At 42.0% G+C, this 19656-nt stretch overlaps 1 protein-coding gene and 1 pseudogene across 1 annotated transcript; both read left to right on the plus strand.

Moving 5' to 3' along the window:
* Window positions 1–314: 314 nt before the first annotated feature.
* Window positions 315–1086, plus strand: LOC129149562 (olfactory receptor 7A10-like; annotated as a pseudogene).
* Window positions 1087–9581: 8495 nt separating this feature from the next.
* LOC103301040 (olfactory receptor-like protein OLF4) lies at window positions 9582–10505 on the plus strand. The gene has a single exon (XM_028134581.2). It carries the CDS (start codon window positions 9582–9584, stop codon window positions 10503–10505), a length of 924 nt encoding a protein of 307 aa, XP_027990382.2.
* The last annotated feature ends 9151 nt before the right edge of the window (window positions 10506–19656 follow it).

The raw sequence follows: 19656 nt of genomic DNA on the forward strand, positions 1-19656 counted from the left end.
TAAAATTTATGTCTAGCCTGCAAAATATGAATTGTGGCATTTCAAGTATGTGAGCAATGTAAGTTTGTGTGAAAATTAGTCATGTTATTTTCATTTTTCCTGGTAGTCACCTCCACCACATGGAACCTGTGAATCTTACACAAATTTCATAATTTCTTCTTCTGGAATTTTCTGAGAAATCAGAATTGTAGCCCCTCATATTTGGGCTTTTCCTCTTCATGTACCTGGTCACTGTGTTTGGAAACTTGTTCATCATCCTGGTCATCAGCTCAGACTCCCACCTCCACATACTCATGTACTTCTTCCTCTCCAACTTGTCCTTGGTAGACATCTGTTTCACCTCCACCACCGTCCCAAAGATGCTATGGAACATCCAGACACAGAGCAAAGTCATCACATATGAAGGCTGCATCACCCAGATGTATTTATATATATATTTTGTTGGGTTGGAGGTTTTTTCTCTTGACTGTGATGACCTATGACCGGTTTGTGGTCATCTCCCATCCCCTGCACTACATGGTCATCATGAACCCTCAGCTCTGTGGACTGTTGGTTCTGATGTCCTGGACCACAAGTGTCCTGAATTCCTTGCTACATTGCTTAATGGCATTACAACTGTCCTTCTGCATGAATTTGGAAATTCCTCACTTTTTCTGTGAACTCAATCAGATGACCAAACTTGCCTGTTCTGACACATTTTAAAATAACATGGTGATGTATTTTTCAGCTCTTCTGCTTGGTGGTGGTCCTTTTGCTGGGATCTTTACTCAGATTGTAAAACTGTCCTGCACACATGGAATGTCATCAGCTCAGGGGAAGTACAAAGCATTTTCTGCTTGTATGTCTCACCTCTCAGTTGTCTCCTTCTTTTGTGGTACAATGTTAGGAGTGCACCTTAGCTCTGCTGCTACCCACAGCTCACACTTAGGAGCCACAGCCTCAGTGATGTAATCCCTGGTCCCACCCATGCTGAACCCCTTCATCTGTAGTCTCAGGAACAAGGACATTAAACAGGCTCTGAAGAGATACTCTGTGACGGAAACTTCAAACTGGCCAGTTGTCCTAAGACTGAAGACATGCCCATGATGGCAGAGGTCAAAGACTCAGAGTCAGATACTGTGATTATTTTTTCACTATGGAAGTACAACTTGCTTTTTTCATTGATTTCCTGAAATTCTATTTATTTGGCCTCAACTTCTCTATTCAATTTATGTAACTCAATTAAACTTTCTGCCCTCTCAGATAACCAACAGATTTTCTCTTTGCTGTATTCCTACTTTCCCAATTTATTTCCTTCATGGATCAGATATTTGGAAAATCCTATTTACCTAATGGACAATGTGGATTTTTTTTAAAGAATAATTTTTCTCAAATGACATATATCATACCAAATAATTTTTGTACCTAAAAAGTCATCCTGAATGGTATTACTTCTATGGAAAAAAAAGTATAGTTCATGAGTCCCACTGGTTTGGCTCAGTGGTTGAGCCTTAACCCATGAACCAGGAGGTTAAGGTTCAATTCCTGGTCAGGGGTCATGCCAGGGTTGTGTGCTTGATCCCAGTAGGGGGAATGCAGTAGGCAGTGGATCAATAATTCTCTCTCATCATTGATATTTCTATCTCTCTTGCCCTCTTTCTTCCTCTCTGAAATAAATAAAAAATATTTTAAAAACTACACTTAATGACCAAGGCAATTTACATAATTTTAAAAGAGAGGAAAATATGAGAATTGTGGCTTTCACTTTTATGACTGACATTCTTTTGTATATCACTATCTTAAGTGTTCTTCCTGATAATGTAAACTCTGGCATACTTGTGTTTAATAGCTGCTCACCAGGTTTAATTCTCCTCATTAGAATCCTGTTCTTTTTCATCCCAGTGTTTACAATCACTACCTGAGCCACTTGCAACATGATTATCAAATCCATGTCTCCAAAAGGACTCTTCACTGAAAGGTAAGTGTTAATAAATAGGTTGGTCTAATACCACCTTAAAATCACAGATTAATTTCAATATGATAAAGCAAATTTTTAAATCACACATTGAATTACTATGTAAAATATTTATTCTTCATGCTGTACATCTATTCATGTACAGCATGAAGAATAAATGGAGTATGGAGGGATGATGCCCATTTGTAAGGGAGTTTATCCTATATAATAAAAGGGTAATATGCTAATTAGATAGAGTGGAAGTCATTCTGGACCTCCGTCCTTCCTTCTAGACCTTCCAGCTCCTCTGGGAGGGGGGTGGCCGCAGGATCCAGGAAGCTGCCGCTGCGAGGGATGGACCCTGGTCCAGAAAGCTGGCTGGCCAGCTGCCCGCCCAAGACTGCAAGACTAGGGAACCAAGCAGCCACCCGCAGTTAGGGGCAATCAGAAAGGCAGGCAGGCAGGTGAGCATTTAAGAGCCAGAGGTCCCTGATTGTGAGAGGGATGTCTGACTGGGTTTAGATCTGATCTCGCACTGGTAGTCATATATATATGTGTATTTGAAGATTGGTTGGTGTTTTTCCATCTTTTATTGAATTATCATTATCCTACCTTATAATAGAGAAACATGCAAATTGACCGCACCTCTGCTATGCCCATGATTGGGCCTGCGAGAGGCTGGGGGAGGGACTCCGGGTGGCCTATCCGACTGTTGAGAAGACCAATATGGCGGCGCCCAATCCTCTTAGTTCCGGGGGTCCCGGGGGGATTGCCAGCATGGGGGGGCGTGGCCGGGCCGAGCCAGGATTGCCACCCGGGGGGGCGTGGCCGAGCCGAGCCAGGCGCTCCCGGGGGTCCTGGTCTGTAAAATGGATGAAGCGTGTCCCAGTGCCTTCACTGATCTTTGATGGCCAATTGAGATACTATATAAAGAAAATGAGGGAAGAAGTGAGAAAGAAAAGGAAGGACAAAAAACACAAAAGAAAGACTGAAAGGAACCTGTAAACCCATTGTCACTTAAATAGGGAATATAGTCAGTAGTGTTGTAATGATGGTATGATGCCAGGTGGGTACTAGAAATATCGGGGAACACTTTGTAAAGTATATGATTGTCTAACCACTATTCTGTAACTAATATAAAACCTGAAACCAATACAAAATAATGTTGAATGTAAAGAAATGAAAATTGGAGTGAAATTTTTATAAATTTCAAAGTTTAAATAAAAGCTGTAAAGGAAGGAAGGAGAGAATAAAAAGTGTTTTTCATTTTGCCACTTCATTAAAAATACAGTTGTCTTTATATGGTGCTTTTATACTTTTCTAAGTCATTATCTCATTTTAATTTCTGGGCAACTTAAAGACAAGATAAGTATTCCCTCCACTATTCAAAGAAAGGAAATCTTGGTGTCTGGTCCTAATGATTCAATCGTCAAGCCCTTATTATAAAGCAGGGTTAGTAAAATTTTCTGTGCAGGGTCATATCTATACTAATAAAAGCCTTGGGGGTGATCAGGCCAGCAGGGGAGGGTATTTGGGGGCAATCAGGCCCGCAGAGGAGCAGTTAGGGGGCAATCAGGGCAGCAAGGAAGCAGTTAGGGGGCAATCAGGCAGGTAGGTGACTGGTTAGGAGCCAGCGGTCCCGGATTGTGAGAGGGATGTCCAACTGTCCTAATCCTGCAGTTGGACATCCCCCGAGGGGTCCCATATTAGAGAGGGTGCAAGCTGGGCTGAGGGACACCCTCCCCAGTGCACGAATTTCATGCACTGGGCCTCTAGTGTTTCTATAATAGCAATTCAGTGCTGCCTATAATAGCAATCTTCTTATTACTATAAAGAATACAGAACCCCTTTTATCAATTTTCCATAAGCATGAATGGGATGGTTAATGACTATTATGCTCATGATTCTATTATGCTCATGATTCTATTATGCTCATGACTCTATTATGCTCATGATTCTATTCATCTTTAATGATCAAAGAATGACTCAAAAGAGAACTTGCATTCTTGCTTTTTTCATGTAAATCATGGTCACCTGTTTTCCTGCACAAAAATATGTGTTCTTTCCACCTTTCATGGTTATAGAGAAATGAACTCCCAATGAGAGTGTTTAAATACAGGTGTCTGAAATAAACTAAAATAACACAGTATCCATGAATGCCATCTTAAAAAATGAGAACAAATGTCAACAATAATTAGCAGAAGATTATTACTATCCTCATTTTTAAAAAAATATATTTTATTGATTTTTTACAGAGAGGAAGGGAGAGGGATAGAGAGCTAGAAACATCGATGCGAGAGAATCATCGACCAGCTGCCTCCTGCACACCCCCTACCAGGAATGTGCCCGCAGCCAATGTACATGCCCTTGACCGGAATCGAACCTGGGACCTTTCAGTCCGCAGACCGACACTCTATCCATTGAGCCAAACCGGTTTCGGCACTATCCTCATTTCTGTTCACTTTGATTATTGTATCAGTAAGTTATTGCTGTATGACAAGCCATCCTACAAGCAAATTATCTATACTAATAAAAGCCTAGGTGACCCTTGCGCATGACATCATCACAAGATGGCCACCACAAGATGGCCACCAAAGATGGTCTCCACAAGATGGCCACCACAAATAATGGCCACCACAAGATGGCCACCACAAGATGGCCACTGCCATGCGCACAGCAGAAGCGGGGCCTGGCAGCTGCTCTGTGCGGTGAGGCCTGGGGGTTCCGTGGCTCCTCATGGTGTAGAGGAGGCCGGTCCTGGCGTCTCCACTGCCTCACGTGAAGGAGGCGGGTCATGGCAGGGGAGGGCAGTTGGGGGCGATTGGGCTGGCAGGGGAGGGCAGTTGGGGGTGATCAGGCCATCAGGGGAGCAGTTAGGGGGCAATCAGGCAGGCAGGCAGGAGAACAATTAGGAGCCAGCGGTCCCAGATTGTGAGAGGGATGTCGGATTGCCGGTTTAGGCCCAATCCCTGTCGGGCCTAAACTAGCAGGTGGACATCCCCTGAGGGGTTCCAGAATGGAGAGGGTACAGGCTGGGCTGAGGGACAACCCCCAGTGCACAAATTTTGTGCATCGGGCCTCTAGTATTCTTTATAATTAATGAATATTTCATAGTGAGGGACTAAATGACAGTTCTTATAAATAAGGTTGAAATGCCAAATTGTTTTGGCTAATGTGTCATGAAGCCCAGTGTGTAACACCCAAAGTTTATGTCAAAGGAATTTAGTTCTCTCCCTTGTTGAAAAGAAAAAAAAAAAAAAAAGCCATTTTATGTAGAATCAGGGACTGTGTTCTTACCAAAAGCCAAGATTTGGAGATTAGAATTTCCTAATCCAGATGAGAAATATCTTAAATCAGGGTTGGGATACAGTGCTGGGAGTTTAATCCTCTGGAAGCCAACAGATTTTATGAGGAATAACTAGATTAACTTGACTTCTAAGCTGGTCTTTTGGGAATACAGAATCTCCAGGAAAATATTCCCTTCAGTCCAGACCCACAGGAAAATTGGGTGATTAGGAGTTGGAGTAACAAGACAGAAATGCACCTAATGAGCAGACATAGAGAGTGGTAAATACCTCCTCATCTCCAGCCTCTCAGTGTGTGTGACCTTGGGCTGGATAGGACGTGTTGTTGCTTTTGGAATCCTAAGTTTGTCTAAGAGACCTGTGCTTGCTTCCTTCCTGCTGTCTTGTCTGGGCAGAGAGCTTCAGTCTTCATCATCAACCATCCAGGAGGTTGGACTTTCCCATGAAGACCTTCTCCTCAGAGTTCCCAATCAGGTGAGTCCAGAGGTCCAGTAGGTAGTACAGGAAAGGGTCTGAGAGAGTCAAAGCCAAGCACTTGTACCTGAGGTCTCTTGACAGGCATCAGCCTATGATTGAAAGTTTGCCTGATTAACTAATGATTAGTTTATGATGCTAAAAGGAGAAGTGAACATTGAACGCAGCAACACATGGGTAATTGTTGGCAATTATCTGATGGAAACCCAATTAGAGATAGTGCTGGGAGGCATATATTAGTTTAAGTAAAAGTAGAATGTACAAAATGATTTTTGCAACTAAAGGTAGTAGGAAAGTAGAGTACTAGGGATGGAAAGTGTCCAGTAAATTGAGGGCAGTTTTCCTTTATTTTTATCATGAGGTCTATTCAAAAGACCCAGATCCAGTATATTTCTTATAAATACTACCTTGCAACAGTAGTTCAGAAGACATACATTTCACAGAATCTTCTTTCAATTCACATGAAAAAATTTATTTGATAAGTAAAAGGAGGTATGCTAAATAGCTTAACTTTGCAATTTCTTCATTACCTGTGACCTGAATATATTTGTGGGTTAGTTACTCATTTGCTTTCTCTCTTGTAAATTGTCTGTACAAGTGTTGACATTTGTGTAGTAGAGTCAGAGTGTTTTTACTCCTGTTTTTCATTGCATTCTCCTGAACAAGGAATTGGAGGATTTTCCTCATTCACTTTGTTGTCATTGAGTACCTTTATGTATGTGTATGTGGGGAATTGTGAGTGTTTATTAATAGTGTGGGCTCAAATCTATCACTCAGTCGTACTGTATTCTCTTCATTGTTTTTTTATTTTTCACTTTTCTTACTGAGAAAAAGTCAGATGATAATTTTATATTCTTTACTTTGGAATCCTTACTATAAAACAAGAATGAAAGTGAATGTTCTGAGTAGTTGGTACTAACATATCACTCCACACACATATGGCCAAGTTGTTATTCCTTATTGGTTTTTTTTTTGCCTTTGTCCTTAACTGTATTTCCCAAAATTTGCATCTTCTACCGTCCTCTGGAAGGCATTCTTTTTTATATTTGTCTACAGATTACCTTTACCTTCCATTAGCATATTTGAATTCATACATCTTTATATCAGAGGGAAGATCAACCAATAAACTTGTATGCATATATGCATAACCCATGGACACAGACAATGGGGTGGTGAGGGCCTGGTCGTGGTGGGAGGGAGGATCGGAATGAGCTGTAAGAGTTTAATGGGGGAAAAAGGAGGACCTATGTAATACTTTCAACCATAAAGATTAAAGGAAAAAAAAAGAAGACATTATAACTTAGACACTGCTTTGAAATCACCTTGTTTAACCAGGTTTCATTCTCCCTGTCATTCCTTTCATTTAGTAACTTCACATTTACTTAAATGTGTTCCTATATAGGTGCATGTATATTCACAAACAGTTGTGAAAAGACAAAGGTGAATAAAACAGGTGAAGCCTGTTTGGATCTGGCACTGTGATGTTGAAGACACAGTACAATGAAACAAATGTTTGCAGGACAACGTGCTCAGGCTTAAATTGTATGAACAAAGTTACTCACTGTAGAAGGAGGGCTCCTTATGGCATGTGCAGCATGTATTGCTCATGTCCTGGGAGGCCTTTGCGGGCACAACCTAATCAGAATTAGATTGTGCCCCTTGGTTTGTCAAAAATGAGATAAAAACTCAAAGTCCAAGGAAAACAATGATGCTACATAGGAAAAGTGAGAAAGGGGCTTGTCTCATCTGCCATCAACCGATTAAAAACTAACTGGTCAAGTAAATATAGAAGAGGCACAGGAAAAACTTGTCTTCTTCTGCTTGATGTTAAAAATATTCCACCTGTGTTGTTTTTGTATATTTCCTTTTGTGAGTATTAGTTTATTTTTTGGTAATTTTTTACTTTGCATAATCAATCTGTAAGGTGTTTCATACCATACATTTATAACTACCTCTGTCTTTTGGAGAAATTTATTTTTTCTCCTTTATTATTTTTGCTTGGCCTCAAGGGGGTGTTATTAGGGTTGGAAAACTGCTAGAATCCAAAGATTTCTCTTCCTCATCATCTCTCAGGGACAAGCTGAGTTCATTAGATCTCTTTTCTCCCTCATGTGCATTTTATTTCTGTCTCTCCCACTATGTTTATTTAACCTATTGTTCATGTTTCTTTAAATACAGGGCAGAAAATGGGAATAGCAATATGAAGTCTCAAGCGTATTTGTCCATGGGAGGCTTCTGATATGAATATCTAGGTACTATTTCTAAATTCTTTTAAGAAAAGATACTTGATGTAGACTTAATCTGGAACATGGTCTATAGTCAACATACAGGATGTCCCCCCCCAAAATGTATATACACTGTGCAATCTGGTAGCTCAATGTATCTACTCGTAGCCTACATAGTGCAGGAGGGAGGGAGAAGGACAGGGACACAACAGATGAAGGGGCCCTGGTGTGTTTTGTGTTTGCCTTAAATACTGAGAGCAGTCCTCAGAGCAGAAGTACCTTGACTCATATATTCTAGAGGTGGAAGTCCCTCAGTGTGGCCTGTGGGGATCGGGCTGAAACCAGCAGTCCAACACTGCGTGCTGCTCTTGCCTGCTGCTCCTGCTCATCCTGGCTTTGCTGTGCCTGCCACTGCCATGCCAATTGGTAGGCTCGCTGCGGCTCCGCTGCAGTCTCCGGGCTGTGGTGGCCAGCAGTAAGCCCTGCATCTGGCACCCTTTGGTCAGCTGAGCAGTGCTCCCACTGTGGGAACGCACTGACCACCAGGGGGCAGCTCCTGCATTGAGCGTCTGCTCCCTGGTGGTCAGTGCACGTCATAGCGACCAGTCGAATGATCAAATGGTCACTTAGACTTTTATACATATAGATGTGACTCTAAAATTAAGAGAAGGTAACAAGGAGGAGATCCTTTTCGATTCACTGGATGCTTTTGCAACCAGATTAATAAAGTGCAACATTTACCTAGTGTGCACAAGGCACCCCCTATGACTTGAAGTTTCAACAGCAACATGCAGGCTACCTTGTTTTTTACTATTTTCTGACATCATCTCTCACCCTGCTCTGCCTTGCTCATTCCTCCAGATATACTGGGTCATTTTGGGCATTGATTTTCTAAAACAAGCATCTTCCTCAGGGCCTTTGCACTGGCTGATCCTTTTGTCTGCCAAGAACACCCCTCTTAGTCTCCTGCTTATTCTTCACTGAGGTGTCTGTTTAACTGTCATCTGTTGGCAGGTCTTGGCTAAACTCTGTAAAATGGAACACTGTCTGTGCATTATCTTCATTTAATGTGATTTACTTTTCTTTATAGCATCTTCACCATTGGATATGTGATATTATCATTTTTATTTGATTATTTTTTTTGTCATTAGTTTATAGAGACTTTTCTTTTTCAGCATTGCATATTGTGAACAGTGCCTGGAACATGGTCTATAGTCAAGATACTGGATGTCGCCCTCACCCTCAAAAATGTATACACACTGTACAATATGATAGCTGAATTTTATAAATTAAATGCATTTTAATAAATATTACCTTTATTATTATTCAAAGTGTGAGTTACATTTTTGGGGACACCTTATAGATACCTCAAGTGAATGAAACATACCCTCAATAAAACAGCAATACGTATTATGTTTGAAGAATTGGTTGATGGTAAAAAAGGAAATTCTAATGAGAAATGGCAATAGAGATGACTTAATGGGAACTAGATCATATGCCAAATATAGAAATCATTTTCCTGATTGTAAAATTCAAATGTGTTGTTTATTCTCATTTACTAATGCTTGCTAATGTGAAAATTAGTTATTCCATTTTTTCTTTTCTTTTCTTTTCTTTTTTTTTTTTGGCAGTCACCTTTAACACATGGAACAAGGCAATGGTACAGAAGTTTCAGAATTTCTTCTTCTGGGACTTTCACAGGCACTGGAACTGCAGCCTCTCATATTCGGACTTTTCCTGTCCATGTACCTGATCACTGTGTTTGGAAACCTGCTCATCATCCTGGCCATCAGCTCAGACTCCCACCTCCACACACCTATGTACTTCTTTCTCTCCAACTTGTCCTTGGTAGACATCTGTTTCTCCTCCACCACTGTCCCAAAGATGCTATGGAACATCCAGACACAGAGCAAAGCCATCACCTATGAAGGCTGCATCACTCAGATATATTTTTATATCCTCTTTACAGTGTTGGACAACTTTATCCTGACCGTGATGGCCTATGACAGGTATGTGGCCATCTGCCACCCCCTGCACTACTTGGTGATCATGAACCGCCAGCTCTGTGGACTGCTAATTCTGGTGTGCTGGATCTTGAGTGCCCTACATTCCTTGTTACATAACTTAATGGTGTTGCGTCTGTGCTTCTGCTCAGACTTGGAAATCCACCACTTTTTCTGTGAACTCAATCGGGTGCTCCAACTTGCCTGTTCTGACACTTTTCTTAACAACATTATGATTTATATTTTAACTCTGTTGCTGGGCTGTGGACCCCTTGCTGGAATCTTTTACTCATACTCTAGGATCGTTTCCTCCATACGTGCAATCTCATCAGCTCAGGGAAAGTATAAAGCATTTTCTACCTGTGCATCTCACCTCTCAGTTGTCTCCTTATTTTATTGTACTTGCCTAGGAGTGTACCTCAGCTCTGCTTCTTCCCAGAGCTCACACTCAAGTGCAACAGCCTCGGTGATGTACACCGTGGTCACACCCATGCTGAACCCCTTCATCTACAGTCTGAAGAACAATGACATAAAGAGGGCCCTAGAAAGATTCTTTGGCAGGTAAGGTAACTATAGCAGTCTGAAGAAGTGCCCATAAAAGCAGCGTTCAAAGCCTCAGAGCCTGATGCTGTGACACAAATAAAGCCAATCTTTGGCTCATACATAATTCTCACTTATCTGATGAGTTAACATGAATTACTTTAGCATAATTTATTCTTTTATGACATATATCATTCCAAGTAATTTTCCATTATTTTCCTCAAATAATAGTCATGTATTATCCTATTCCTATGGACAAAATGCACTTGGATACTAAGGCATTTGCATACTTTTATTGTACCGGAAAATCTGAGACTCCAGTTTTCACTTATATGTTCATCACCATTTTCTATAGCACTATCATTATTGTTATCCTTGATAATGTAGACTTTAACATGCTAGTATGTTTTATAGCTCATCTCCTGGTTTTACAGTCTTCATTCAGCTGTATGTCCCCATGCTTATCATAGCCACTGGCAAAAATTGACTATCTAACTCATGTTTCCAAGAAGTGTCTACATGGAAATATAAATAGACTGATCTAATATGGTTAGAGTCTTAAGTGTTCTTAAATATGATGAAGCAAAAATAAACATACAACTTATTACTACTCAATTTTTTTTTCATGGCATACATCTACTCATTAAAGTGTGTATATGATGTCTATGTGAAGGGTCCTTATATATTGGGGTGAAAAATTACCTGAAGTGTTTTATGTGCTTTTTCAGAACTATTTTCTTGTTTCTGATGAAAACCATTCAATGTGCTCCTACAAATGTGCCTCCTCCTAGTGTCCTAAGCTAATATCCCCCCTTTTCTAAACATTTTCAAATCCACCAAAAGGAGCGAACAATCTCAGAATCATACAATGTATATGTCTTGTTTATACTCAGGAATATCTTCAATCTTTATTACCAAAGGATGAATCACACAGGGGTTAAAGTCATGCCCAGTCATGTGAATAAGCATCACAAATTGTCCGCAAAAACATGCATGTCCTTCCACTCTGTCCTGACTACCTGGAAGGGAGCCTCCGTGGAGGCACTTATATACAGTTATCTGAAATGCATTTAAATAACAGAATGATTGTGAATGCTGTCTTCAAATACCAGTACTAATGCCAAAAGTAAGAAGTAGCAAATTACTATCATTTCCCTCAGTTCTGTTCTCTTTGATTATAGGATCAATTCATTATTGCTATATGTAAGCCATCATAAAGGCAAATGGTTTAATATAATTCCTTTATTTTCTAATGGGTTTGTATAGTGGGGTGGGTGTTCTATTCTCTACTGGTCTCTTCACGAGTCTGTAGTCAGTTGGGGTGTCTCTGCTGAGCTGGGCTAGGCTTTCTAATGTATTAGGGGCTCAGCTATGGTGACTGACCTAGGGAGGCTTGGCTGGAATAAATGAGCTCTGTCTGCATGTTCTCTCCTTCTCTGGAAGGCACCCAGGATTTGTTCACATGGCTCAGCCAGTATTCTGAATGACAGCAGTGGCAATGCACCAAGACCTGGTAAAATGCACTGTCACTTCTACCATATTTTATTGGCCAAAACAACTAAAATATCCCAAGTCCACCCAAGATGGAACGGTGGAGAAGAAGACGACAGCTCTGGCAGGGAAAGCTCATGGTCCCATTGGCCAAGATATGGAAACAGACAAAGAATTGGGGCCATATCTACAAAGAGACCATCATTTGTTTAAATTTTAATTCAGTAAAGTTTTATTTCTGCATCCACCCTCAACAGCTCAATGATCTTAGGGAGGAAAGTGAGAGTACAAATATGTTTAATGAGCAGATGTGGAAATTCTACACTAGATGATCAGGCCCTTAAAAATATAAACATCACCCTTCTGTCACTTGTCCCCAGCTTACCTTTTCTCGTGTCAAAAAGTAAAACTTTCTCCTTCCAGATATCTCCTGTCCAGGGACTTAACTCATTGACTAACAGAGCTAGAGAGCTGTTGCTTTCCTGATACCATCTGTTTTTACATCCTCATGTAGACATGGCTTCTCTTTTTATTGACCTGCTCTTAACATACCCATAATGACTTCCAATCTGACACTTGTATTTGTTGGGGGTGGGGTCCTGATGGAAGGAGGTGGCATTGGAAATGCACAACAACAGAGAAATAAGTATTTGAGAGAGTAGAGTTGCTGACATTATGCTGAGTAAAAGAAGCCAGTCACAAGAGGACAAATAGTGCATGATTTCACTTACATGACATTTCTGAAGTAAATTCATAGAAACAGAAAATACAACGGTGGTTGTCAGGCGTGGGAGGAGGGGGCATGAGGAGCTAAAGTTCAATGGGCGTAGAGTTTAGGTTTTGCAAAATGAAAAAGTTTTGGAGGTAGGTTGCACAATAATGTGAATGTACTTAACAGTACTGAACTGCACACTTCAAAATTGTTAAAATGATAAATCTTATGTGTTTTTTGAAAGACTGCTTAAAATTTTTCAAAAAAAGAAAAGAATTTTGACACATGCTACAATATGGACGACCCTTAAAGATACTATGTGGAGTGAAATAAACTAGTCAGAAAAAGACAAAAAATGTATGACTCCACTTTTTTAAGGTCCCAACAGAAATCAAACTGAGAGACCAGAGGTTTAATGGTAGGTGCCTCAGGCTAGTGGAGGTGGAAGAGTAATGAATGTTTCAAGGGGACCGAGTTCCAGTTTGTGAAGATGAGAAAGTCTAGAGCTGAATGGTGTTGATAGATGCATGGGAATGTACTTAATGTCACTGAACTGTCCACTTAAGTAATGCTTAAGATGGTAACGTTTATGTTACATGTATTTCACCACATTAAAAAAATGCTGGGCAGAAGGCTAAGAGTGGCCACACATAACATTCTTTACTTTTGTGCTCAGATAGTAGCCAAATGAGAAAAAAACCTCTGATTTTTTAAACCCCTGAGCTGTGGGGTTTGTTTGTTACTAGAGCACAACTGAGCCTGCCCTGACTCAGATGTGTCATCTCACACCCATGTCCTCTCCAGTGTATGCTGATGTCCTCAGTCATGAAACTCAGTGCTGGGATGATGGTGAGAAATGAGGCACTTGCCTCAGAAGCAAAATGTAAGGGGATACCAAAAACTCAATACTCAAAAGATGACTATTATTTGAATGCAGTCTTTCAAAAATCAAAATTAATACAAAACATGCATAATGATTTAAATAGCAAAATGCTAAATTAAGACAGGATTTGTCAAGCATTTTGCCGAATCATTTTAAAAAGAAGACAAGGGAATAATTAATCTTTGCCCCTCATTTGTCTCACCGTAGCCCCTGCTCTGGTGAACACCCGAGTACTCTGCCTGGGGATCTATGGCCCATGTGGCCCCAGGTCAGAATTGATAGGGAGTTAGCATCCCTGGGAATGACCCTCCATCACTTTTGGTGGATCAATACCCCAGGTCCCTCATTCCTCATGGGTGTGTCCTACACTCTCTCAGAGGTCCCTGGAGAGACTGAGCCCAGGTGCTCACTGCAGAAATTGTTCATTCAAAGTCTCACTATTTGCTGATTACACCACACTGTCTCACAACCCTTCTTCTCTACTCATGCTTTCTAGATCCACTTCTAAAAATGTACCTGCAATCAATCTTTATCTCAGGCTCTGCAGTTCAGGGAGCCAGGCCAAGGCAGACATCTATTACAATTTTATTTCAACTGGGCAAACACTGTAACTCCTGATTCACCTCTTAATCTCTGGCCAAATCTGTTGTGTTAGCAATTTACTACTGGGCAAGAAATTGCTCCAAATATAAGGGCCTAAAATAACAGCAAATAGTTATGATCTCAGAGATTTTGTTGGTCAGGAATGAGGTATGGCTTCTCTGGATTCTTTGCTTCAGGGTCTCTAATAGGCCACAGTGTCAGCTGAGAGTTTGATGAGGGAAGGGTCCATTCCCAAGTCCACTCAGGTGTTGTTGGCAGGATTCAGTTCCTCGCTGGCTGTTCAGTAGGCAGCTCTCAGCTCCTCACTACATGCTTCTCTCAACGGGGCAGCTCACAATGTGGCAGGTGGTTTCACCAGATCACGAGATAGAGGGAGAGAGAGGGGGAGATGGACAAGATGAGAAAGAAAGAAAGGAAGAAAGAAAGAAAGAAAGAAAGAAAGAAAGGAAGGAAGAAAGAAAGGAAGGAAGGAAAGAAGAAAGGAAGGAAGGAAGGAAGAAAGAACGCATCCCATGGGAGCAAGATGGAAAACTCAATGTTCTGTAAACAAATCTTGAAAGTGACACTCACCACCTTGATCTTACTCTACTGTTAGAAATGAGTCATGAGGCCTTGCCCACACTCAAGAAGAGGACATTACACTCGGATAGCAGGAGGCAGAAATCACGAGGGCTGTCTTGTATTCTGTCCACTGATTTTCCCCTTCTTAGTATATGGTTCCACCAGCAGCTCAGTTGTCCAGGCCCCAGGTGTGGGTGTCATTCTGTCCATAAGCATTCTAACCTTGCTCCAAATGGCCCTTCTGATATCATCTCCTTCCTTCATCCTGTCTTGGCCTTTCTTCTCTTCTTGGAAGCTCAATCCCACCTCAGAACATTTGCACCTGCTTTCCCTCTGCCTGGAACTCTCTCACCCCAGACATCTGCATGTCTCCTCCTTCAGGGTGTTTCATAGGCAGCTGTCCAGGTGTCAGCTGGGACTACAGTCTCTTCTGAAGGCTGAATCATATAAGCACCCACTGCTTTCCAGCTCTAGCTTTTACATGAACTCTTTCAATATGCATTCTTGATTTGCTATTTAATCCTGTGCAGTAAAGAGTTAACTTAGAGGGCTTGGGGTGCTGTAATACTGCACCTTCCAAAGGAAGGCCTGTCTGCAGGATGCCCTTGTCTTGTTCCTGGGAGGTCATCTTTAAGGACCTGGAGTGTCCTGACTTGATAAAGGTGTCTGGATACCTTAGACCTTAGACCATGCCAGAGAGTCATGCTCACAATGTGACTCATGGTAGAGGCCTTGGACCACCATGAACCATTAGCTTGTCCTCTGAATAGGCTGAGGTCAGTCACATGAGTGGTCAGCCAAACCCATGTGAACAACTCCCAGTAAAAACCCAGGGCATCAAAGCTCAGGTGAATTTCCCAGGTTGGAAAAACTCAGTGGTTGTCACACATCATTGCGGTGAGAGTTGATAGCTGGGACTGCACTGGGAGAAGATACCTGCAAGCAAATGCCTAGTATCCACTGAGTCTCCCCCATGTGCCTTTTTCTTGCTGATTTTAATCTGTATCCTTTCCCTGTAATAAATTGTGATCAGAAGTATAACTGCTTTTCTAGGTTATGAGTCTGAGTGATTCATGCACTGCCATGCAAGCCAGCATTCCCCCAGCCCACCTCTTTTGAGATCTTCATCGCCCTTTTCACTGAATGTATATCCTTGCTCATTTGTTATTTCCTGTATCTCTCCTGAACAGAATGGGAAGCTGGAATCCTGTCAACAACTCTCCTGAGAGCAGAAGACCAGAGTGGTTTGGGGTCAGGTCCTAACTCTGCGACGGTCTGGCGGTTTGCCCTGGGTGAGCAACCTCGCCTATCTGTGCTCTAGTTCCCCTATCTGTAAAACAGGAACACAAGCATGAGATCCTCTTCCATAGACCCTCGGGAGAGAGATGGACTGGTTTATTAAGGCCCAGAAAGGCCTCTATAAGTACAGCTTCTAAGTGTTGATCACTCCCCAGTAGCCAGAGCTCAGTACAGGACTAAGAAGTTCAGACGACCCCTCTGAGGCCTTTGACATGGAGAGGCAGGAGGGAACCAGAGATGCCCAGATGGTGGACAGCAGGACAGGAGAATTTCCAGGAAGGGCTAGAAGTCTGCCCTGTGGCTCTGGTTCCACACCATAAAGAGGGCCCTAGAAAGAGGGCCCCATTAAGAGGGCCCTGCCAAGGCTATTTGGAACTCTCCCGGGAGCCAGGGCCCTGGTCACCAGAGCAGAGGAGGTCCTGGGGAGTGGCAGAGCTCAGTAGGAAGAAAAGGGCAGGGAAAACCAAATTCTACAGTCTGGGCTCCTAGGGAGACATGTGTGGGGAGAACTGGGAGGTGGAGGGTCAGAATAGCTGGAACTGTGGCAATGGGTGGGTGCTGGAAGGCTTTTCTGGGAAGCAGCCATTCTGGCCTGGCCTGGTAAGATACTCCCCATCTGCTGGATCCCCTGGAGATGCTGCTGAGTTTATGGACACAGCCCTACCCATCCCATGGGGAATGTCCCCCTCTCCATTCCTGCTTCTAGTCTCTTTACCATAAGGCTTTCAGGGTTGCTCATGCCATATATTTTCAGGACAAAGGAATCAGAAGCACATATTCTGAGTCTAAGGAGCAGTATTTCTGGAAACAAGACTGAAAGGAAGAGAATAGAGCCAGAGGGGAGTACTGGGGTGTGAACTTGAGAGGCAACGGGAGGAGGTGCCTGGCTCTGAGCAGGCTCTGCCCCTCAGGATATCACCACCACCAGAGCTTTCACATCAGGGCCAGGTCTTGGCTCGGGATGAAGCCACTGTGGACTCATATGCAACCTGGGCACCTCACTCTGCCTCTCTGGGCCTCAGTGTTTTTCCTAGTGACTCAGGTGCTCAGGTAAAAATACTACAGTCATGTGTTTCTCTATCTCTGTCCCTCTCTAGCCATTTCCCCTTCCCCTACCCCAATGCTAACTTCAGCTCACTCTGAGGGCTCTGCTTTCAAAATCCATCCAGAATCCACCCACTTTTCACCTCCTCCATAGCTCAAACCTGGGACAGCCCCATTATTTCCCACTTGGAACAGTGCAGTAACCTCTGACCTGGTCTTTCAGCCCCCAGTCCACACCCGCTACAGGCTCTTCCCCTAACAGTGGCCAGAGGGCAACCTCTTCTCAAGAACCCTTGGTGACTCCAACCTCACTCAATACCAAATTCGAAGACCTCCTCGTGACCCACAAGGCTCTACATGTCCTGTCCTGTCTCTCCCTGACATTATCTCTTCCCACTGTCCCCTCACTATTTATTCCAGCCCCACTGGCTTCCTACTGACCCTGTCTTTCTTGCTTATGTTGAATGTTGGATATACACAAGCATCTGAGATTGTGTATGTGTATGTGTGTGTGTGTGTGTGTGTGTGTGTGTGTGTGTGTGTGTTTGCGTGTGCATGCCTTTGTTTAATTGTTCCTCATAATTCACAGATTCCATATTTGAGAACTTACCTACTTGCACAGTGATGTTCGAGAAGTGCTGGTCTAGACTAGATGTTCTCACCTTTTAATGTGCACAATTGAGGCAGGATAATTATGTGTGCTGGGTACTGTCAGTGTTCAGCAGCATCCACCAGACCTTGCCAAATAGGCCCTGAGGCATGGTCATCTCTGCTTGAGAACCACTGCCCAATAGTGAAAACTAGAAGCGTCCTGGCAGAATTCCAATCAAACCCCCGTCTCTTATCAGTTTGAGCTTTGAGCAGATCAGTAAACTCATTCAAGCCCAATTTCTGCAATGGGAAGAGAGTTCATAATAATACTACCTCATATAATGAACGTTTCTAAAAATGAGATCAGACAAATCTTACAAAATGATAAGCTCAGGACATGTGTCATAACGATATCTAAATATATCTCTTATAATTTACAGATATTTTATAAGTCACAAATTTCATGTCTTTTTAAAAATTTTTAAAAAACATTTTTAAATAAATCTTTATTGTTCAGTTTATTACAATTGTTCCTCTTTTTTACCCCCATAGCTCCCCTCCACCTGGTTCCCATCACACCTTCTTCCCTTACACCACCCATCCACTGTCCTCATCCTTAGGTGTACGATATTTGTCCAGTCTCTTCTCACACCCTCCACACCCCTCTCCCCCTGAGAATTCTCAGTCCACTCCCTTCTATGCCCCTGATTCTATTATATTCACCAGTTTATTCTGTTCATCAGATTTTTTATTCACTTAATTTTTAGATTCACTTGTTGATAGATATGCATTTTTTGTTTATAATTTTTATCTTTACCTTTTTCTTCTTCTTCCTCTTCTTAAAGAAAACCTTTCAACATTTCATATAATACTGATTTGGTGGTGATGAACTCCTTTAGCTTTTTCTTATCTGTGAAGCTCTTTATCTGACCTTCAATTCTGAATGATAGCTTTGCTGGGTAGAGTAATCTTGGTTGTAGGTTATTGCTATTCATCACTTTGAATATTTCTTGCCACTCCCGTCTGGCCTGCATAGTTTCTGTTGAGAAATCAGCTGACAATCGTATGGGTGCTCCCTTGTAGGTAACTAACTGTTTTTCTCTTGCTGATTTTAATATTTTCTCTTTGTCTTTTGCTCTGGGCATTTTAATTATGATGTGTCTTGGTGTGGTCCTCTTTGGATTCCTTTTGTTTGGGGTTCTGTGAGCTTCCTGGACTTGTAAGTGTATATCTTTCACCAGGTGGGGAAGTTTTCTGTCATTATTTCTTCAAACAGGTTTTCAGTATCTTGCTCTCTCTCTTCTTCTGGCACCCCCATAATTCGGATATTTGTATGCTTGAAGTTGTCCTAGAGGCTCCTTACACTATATTCAAATTTTTTTCTTTTTTTTTCTTTTTTCTTTCTGGTTGAGTGTTTTTTGTTTCTTTGCATTTCAAATCTTTGTCTTGATTCTTGTGTTCCTCTAGTCTGTTGTTAGGTCTCTGTATAATATTTTTTATTTCAATTGGTGTATGTTTAATTTCTGGTTGGTCCTTTTTCACATCCTCAAGGGTCTCTCTAGATTTGTAGGCCTTTTCTAGGAAATTCTTGAAAAACCTTATAACTGTGTTTTGAACTCTATATCTAGATGTTTGCTTTCCTCCATTTCTTTCATTGGTGATTTGTTTCTTTGTCTCCACATTTTCGCTACTTCCGTGAGTTGGTAGAGTGGCTTTGTGTGCTAGTTGTTCTATATGGCCCAGTGGTTCGGCCTCCCCAGTTACCTGAGGTGGACACCTTGTTCCACCCCTTTGTGGACTGTATGTACAGCCTTGTTGTAGTTAAGTCTTGAGTGTTGTTGGTATCACCGGGAGGAATTGACCTCCAGGCCAAATGACTGTGAGGATCAGCTGTGTCTACGCCAGGAGAACTTCTGTGGTGTAGACAGCCTTATGAGACAAGATTTGCAAAATTGCAAAAGACTCTATGCTCAGTTTAGATGGGGCGGAGTC

Source organism: Eptesicus fuscus, chromosome 6 (genome assembly GCF_027574615.1).
Source record: "Eptesicus fuscus isolate TK198812 chromosome 6, DD_ASM_mEF_20220401, whole genome shotgun sequence".
Classification (NCBI taxonomy): domain Eukaryota; kingdom Metazoa; phylum Chordata; class Mammalia; order Chiroptera; family Vespertilionidae; genus Eptesicus; species Eptesicus fuscus.

What these genes read in the sequence shown, in the direction of transcription:
- LOC103301040 (XM_028134581.2), top strand. Translation starts at nt 9,582, where the DNA reads ATGGAACAAGGCAATGGTACAGAAGTTTCAGAATTTCTTCTTCTGGGA.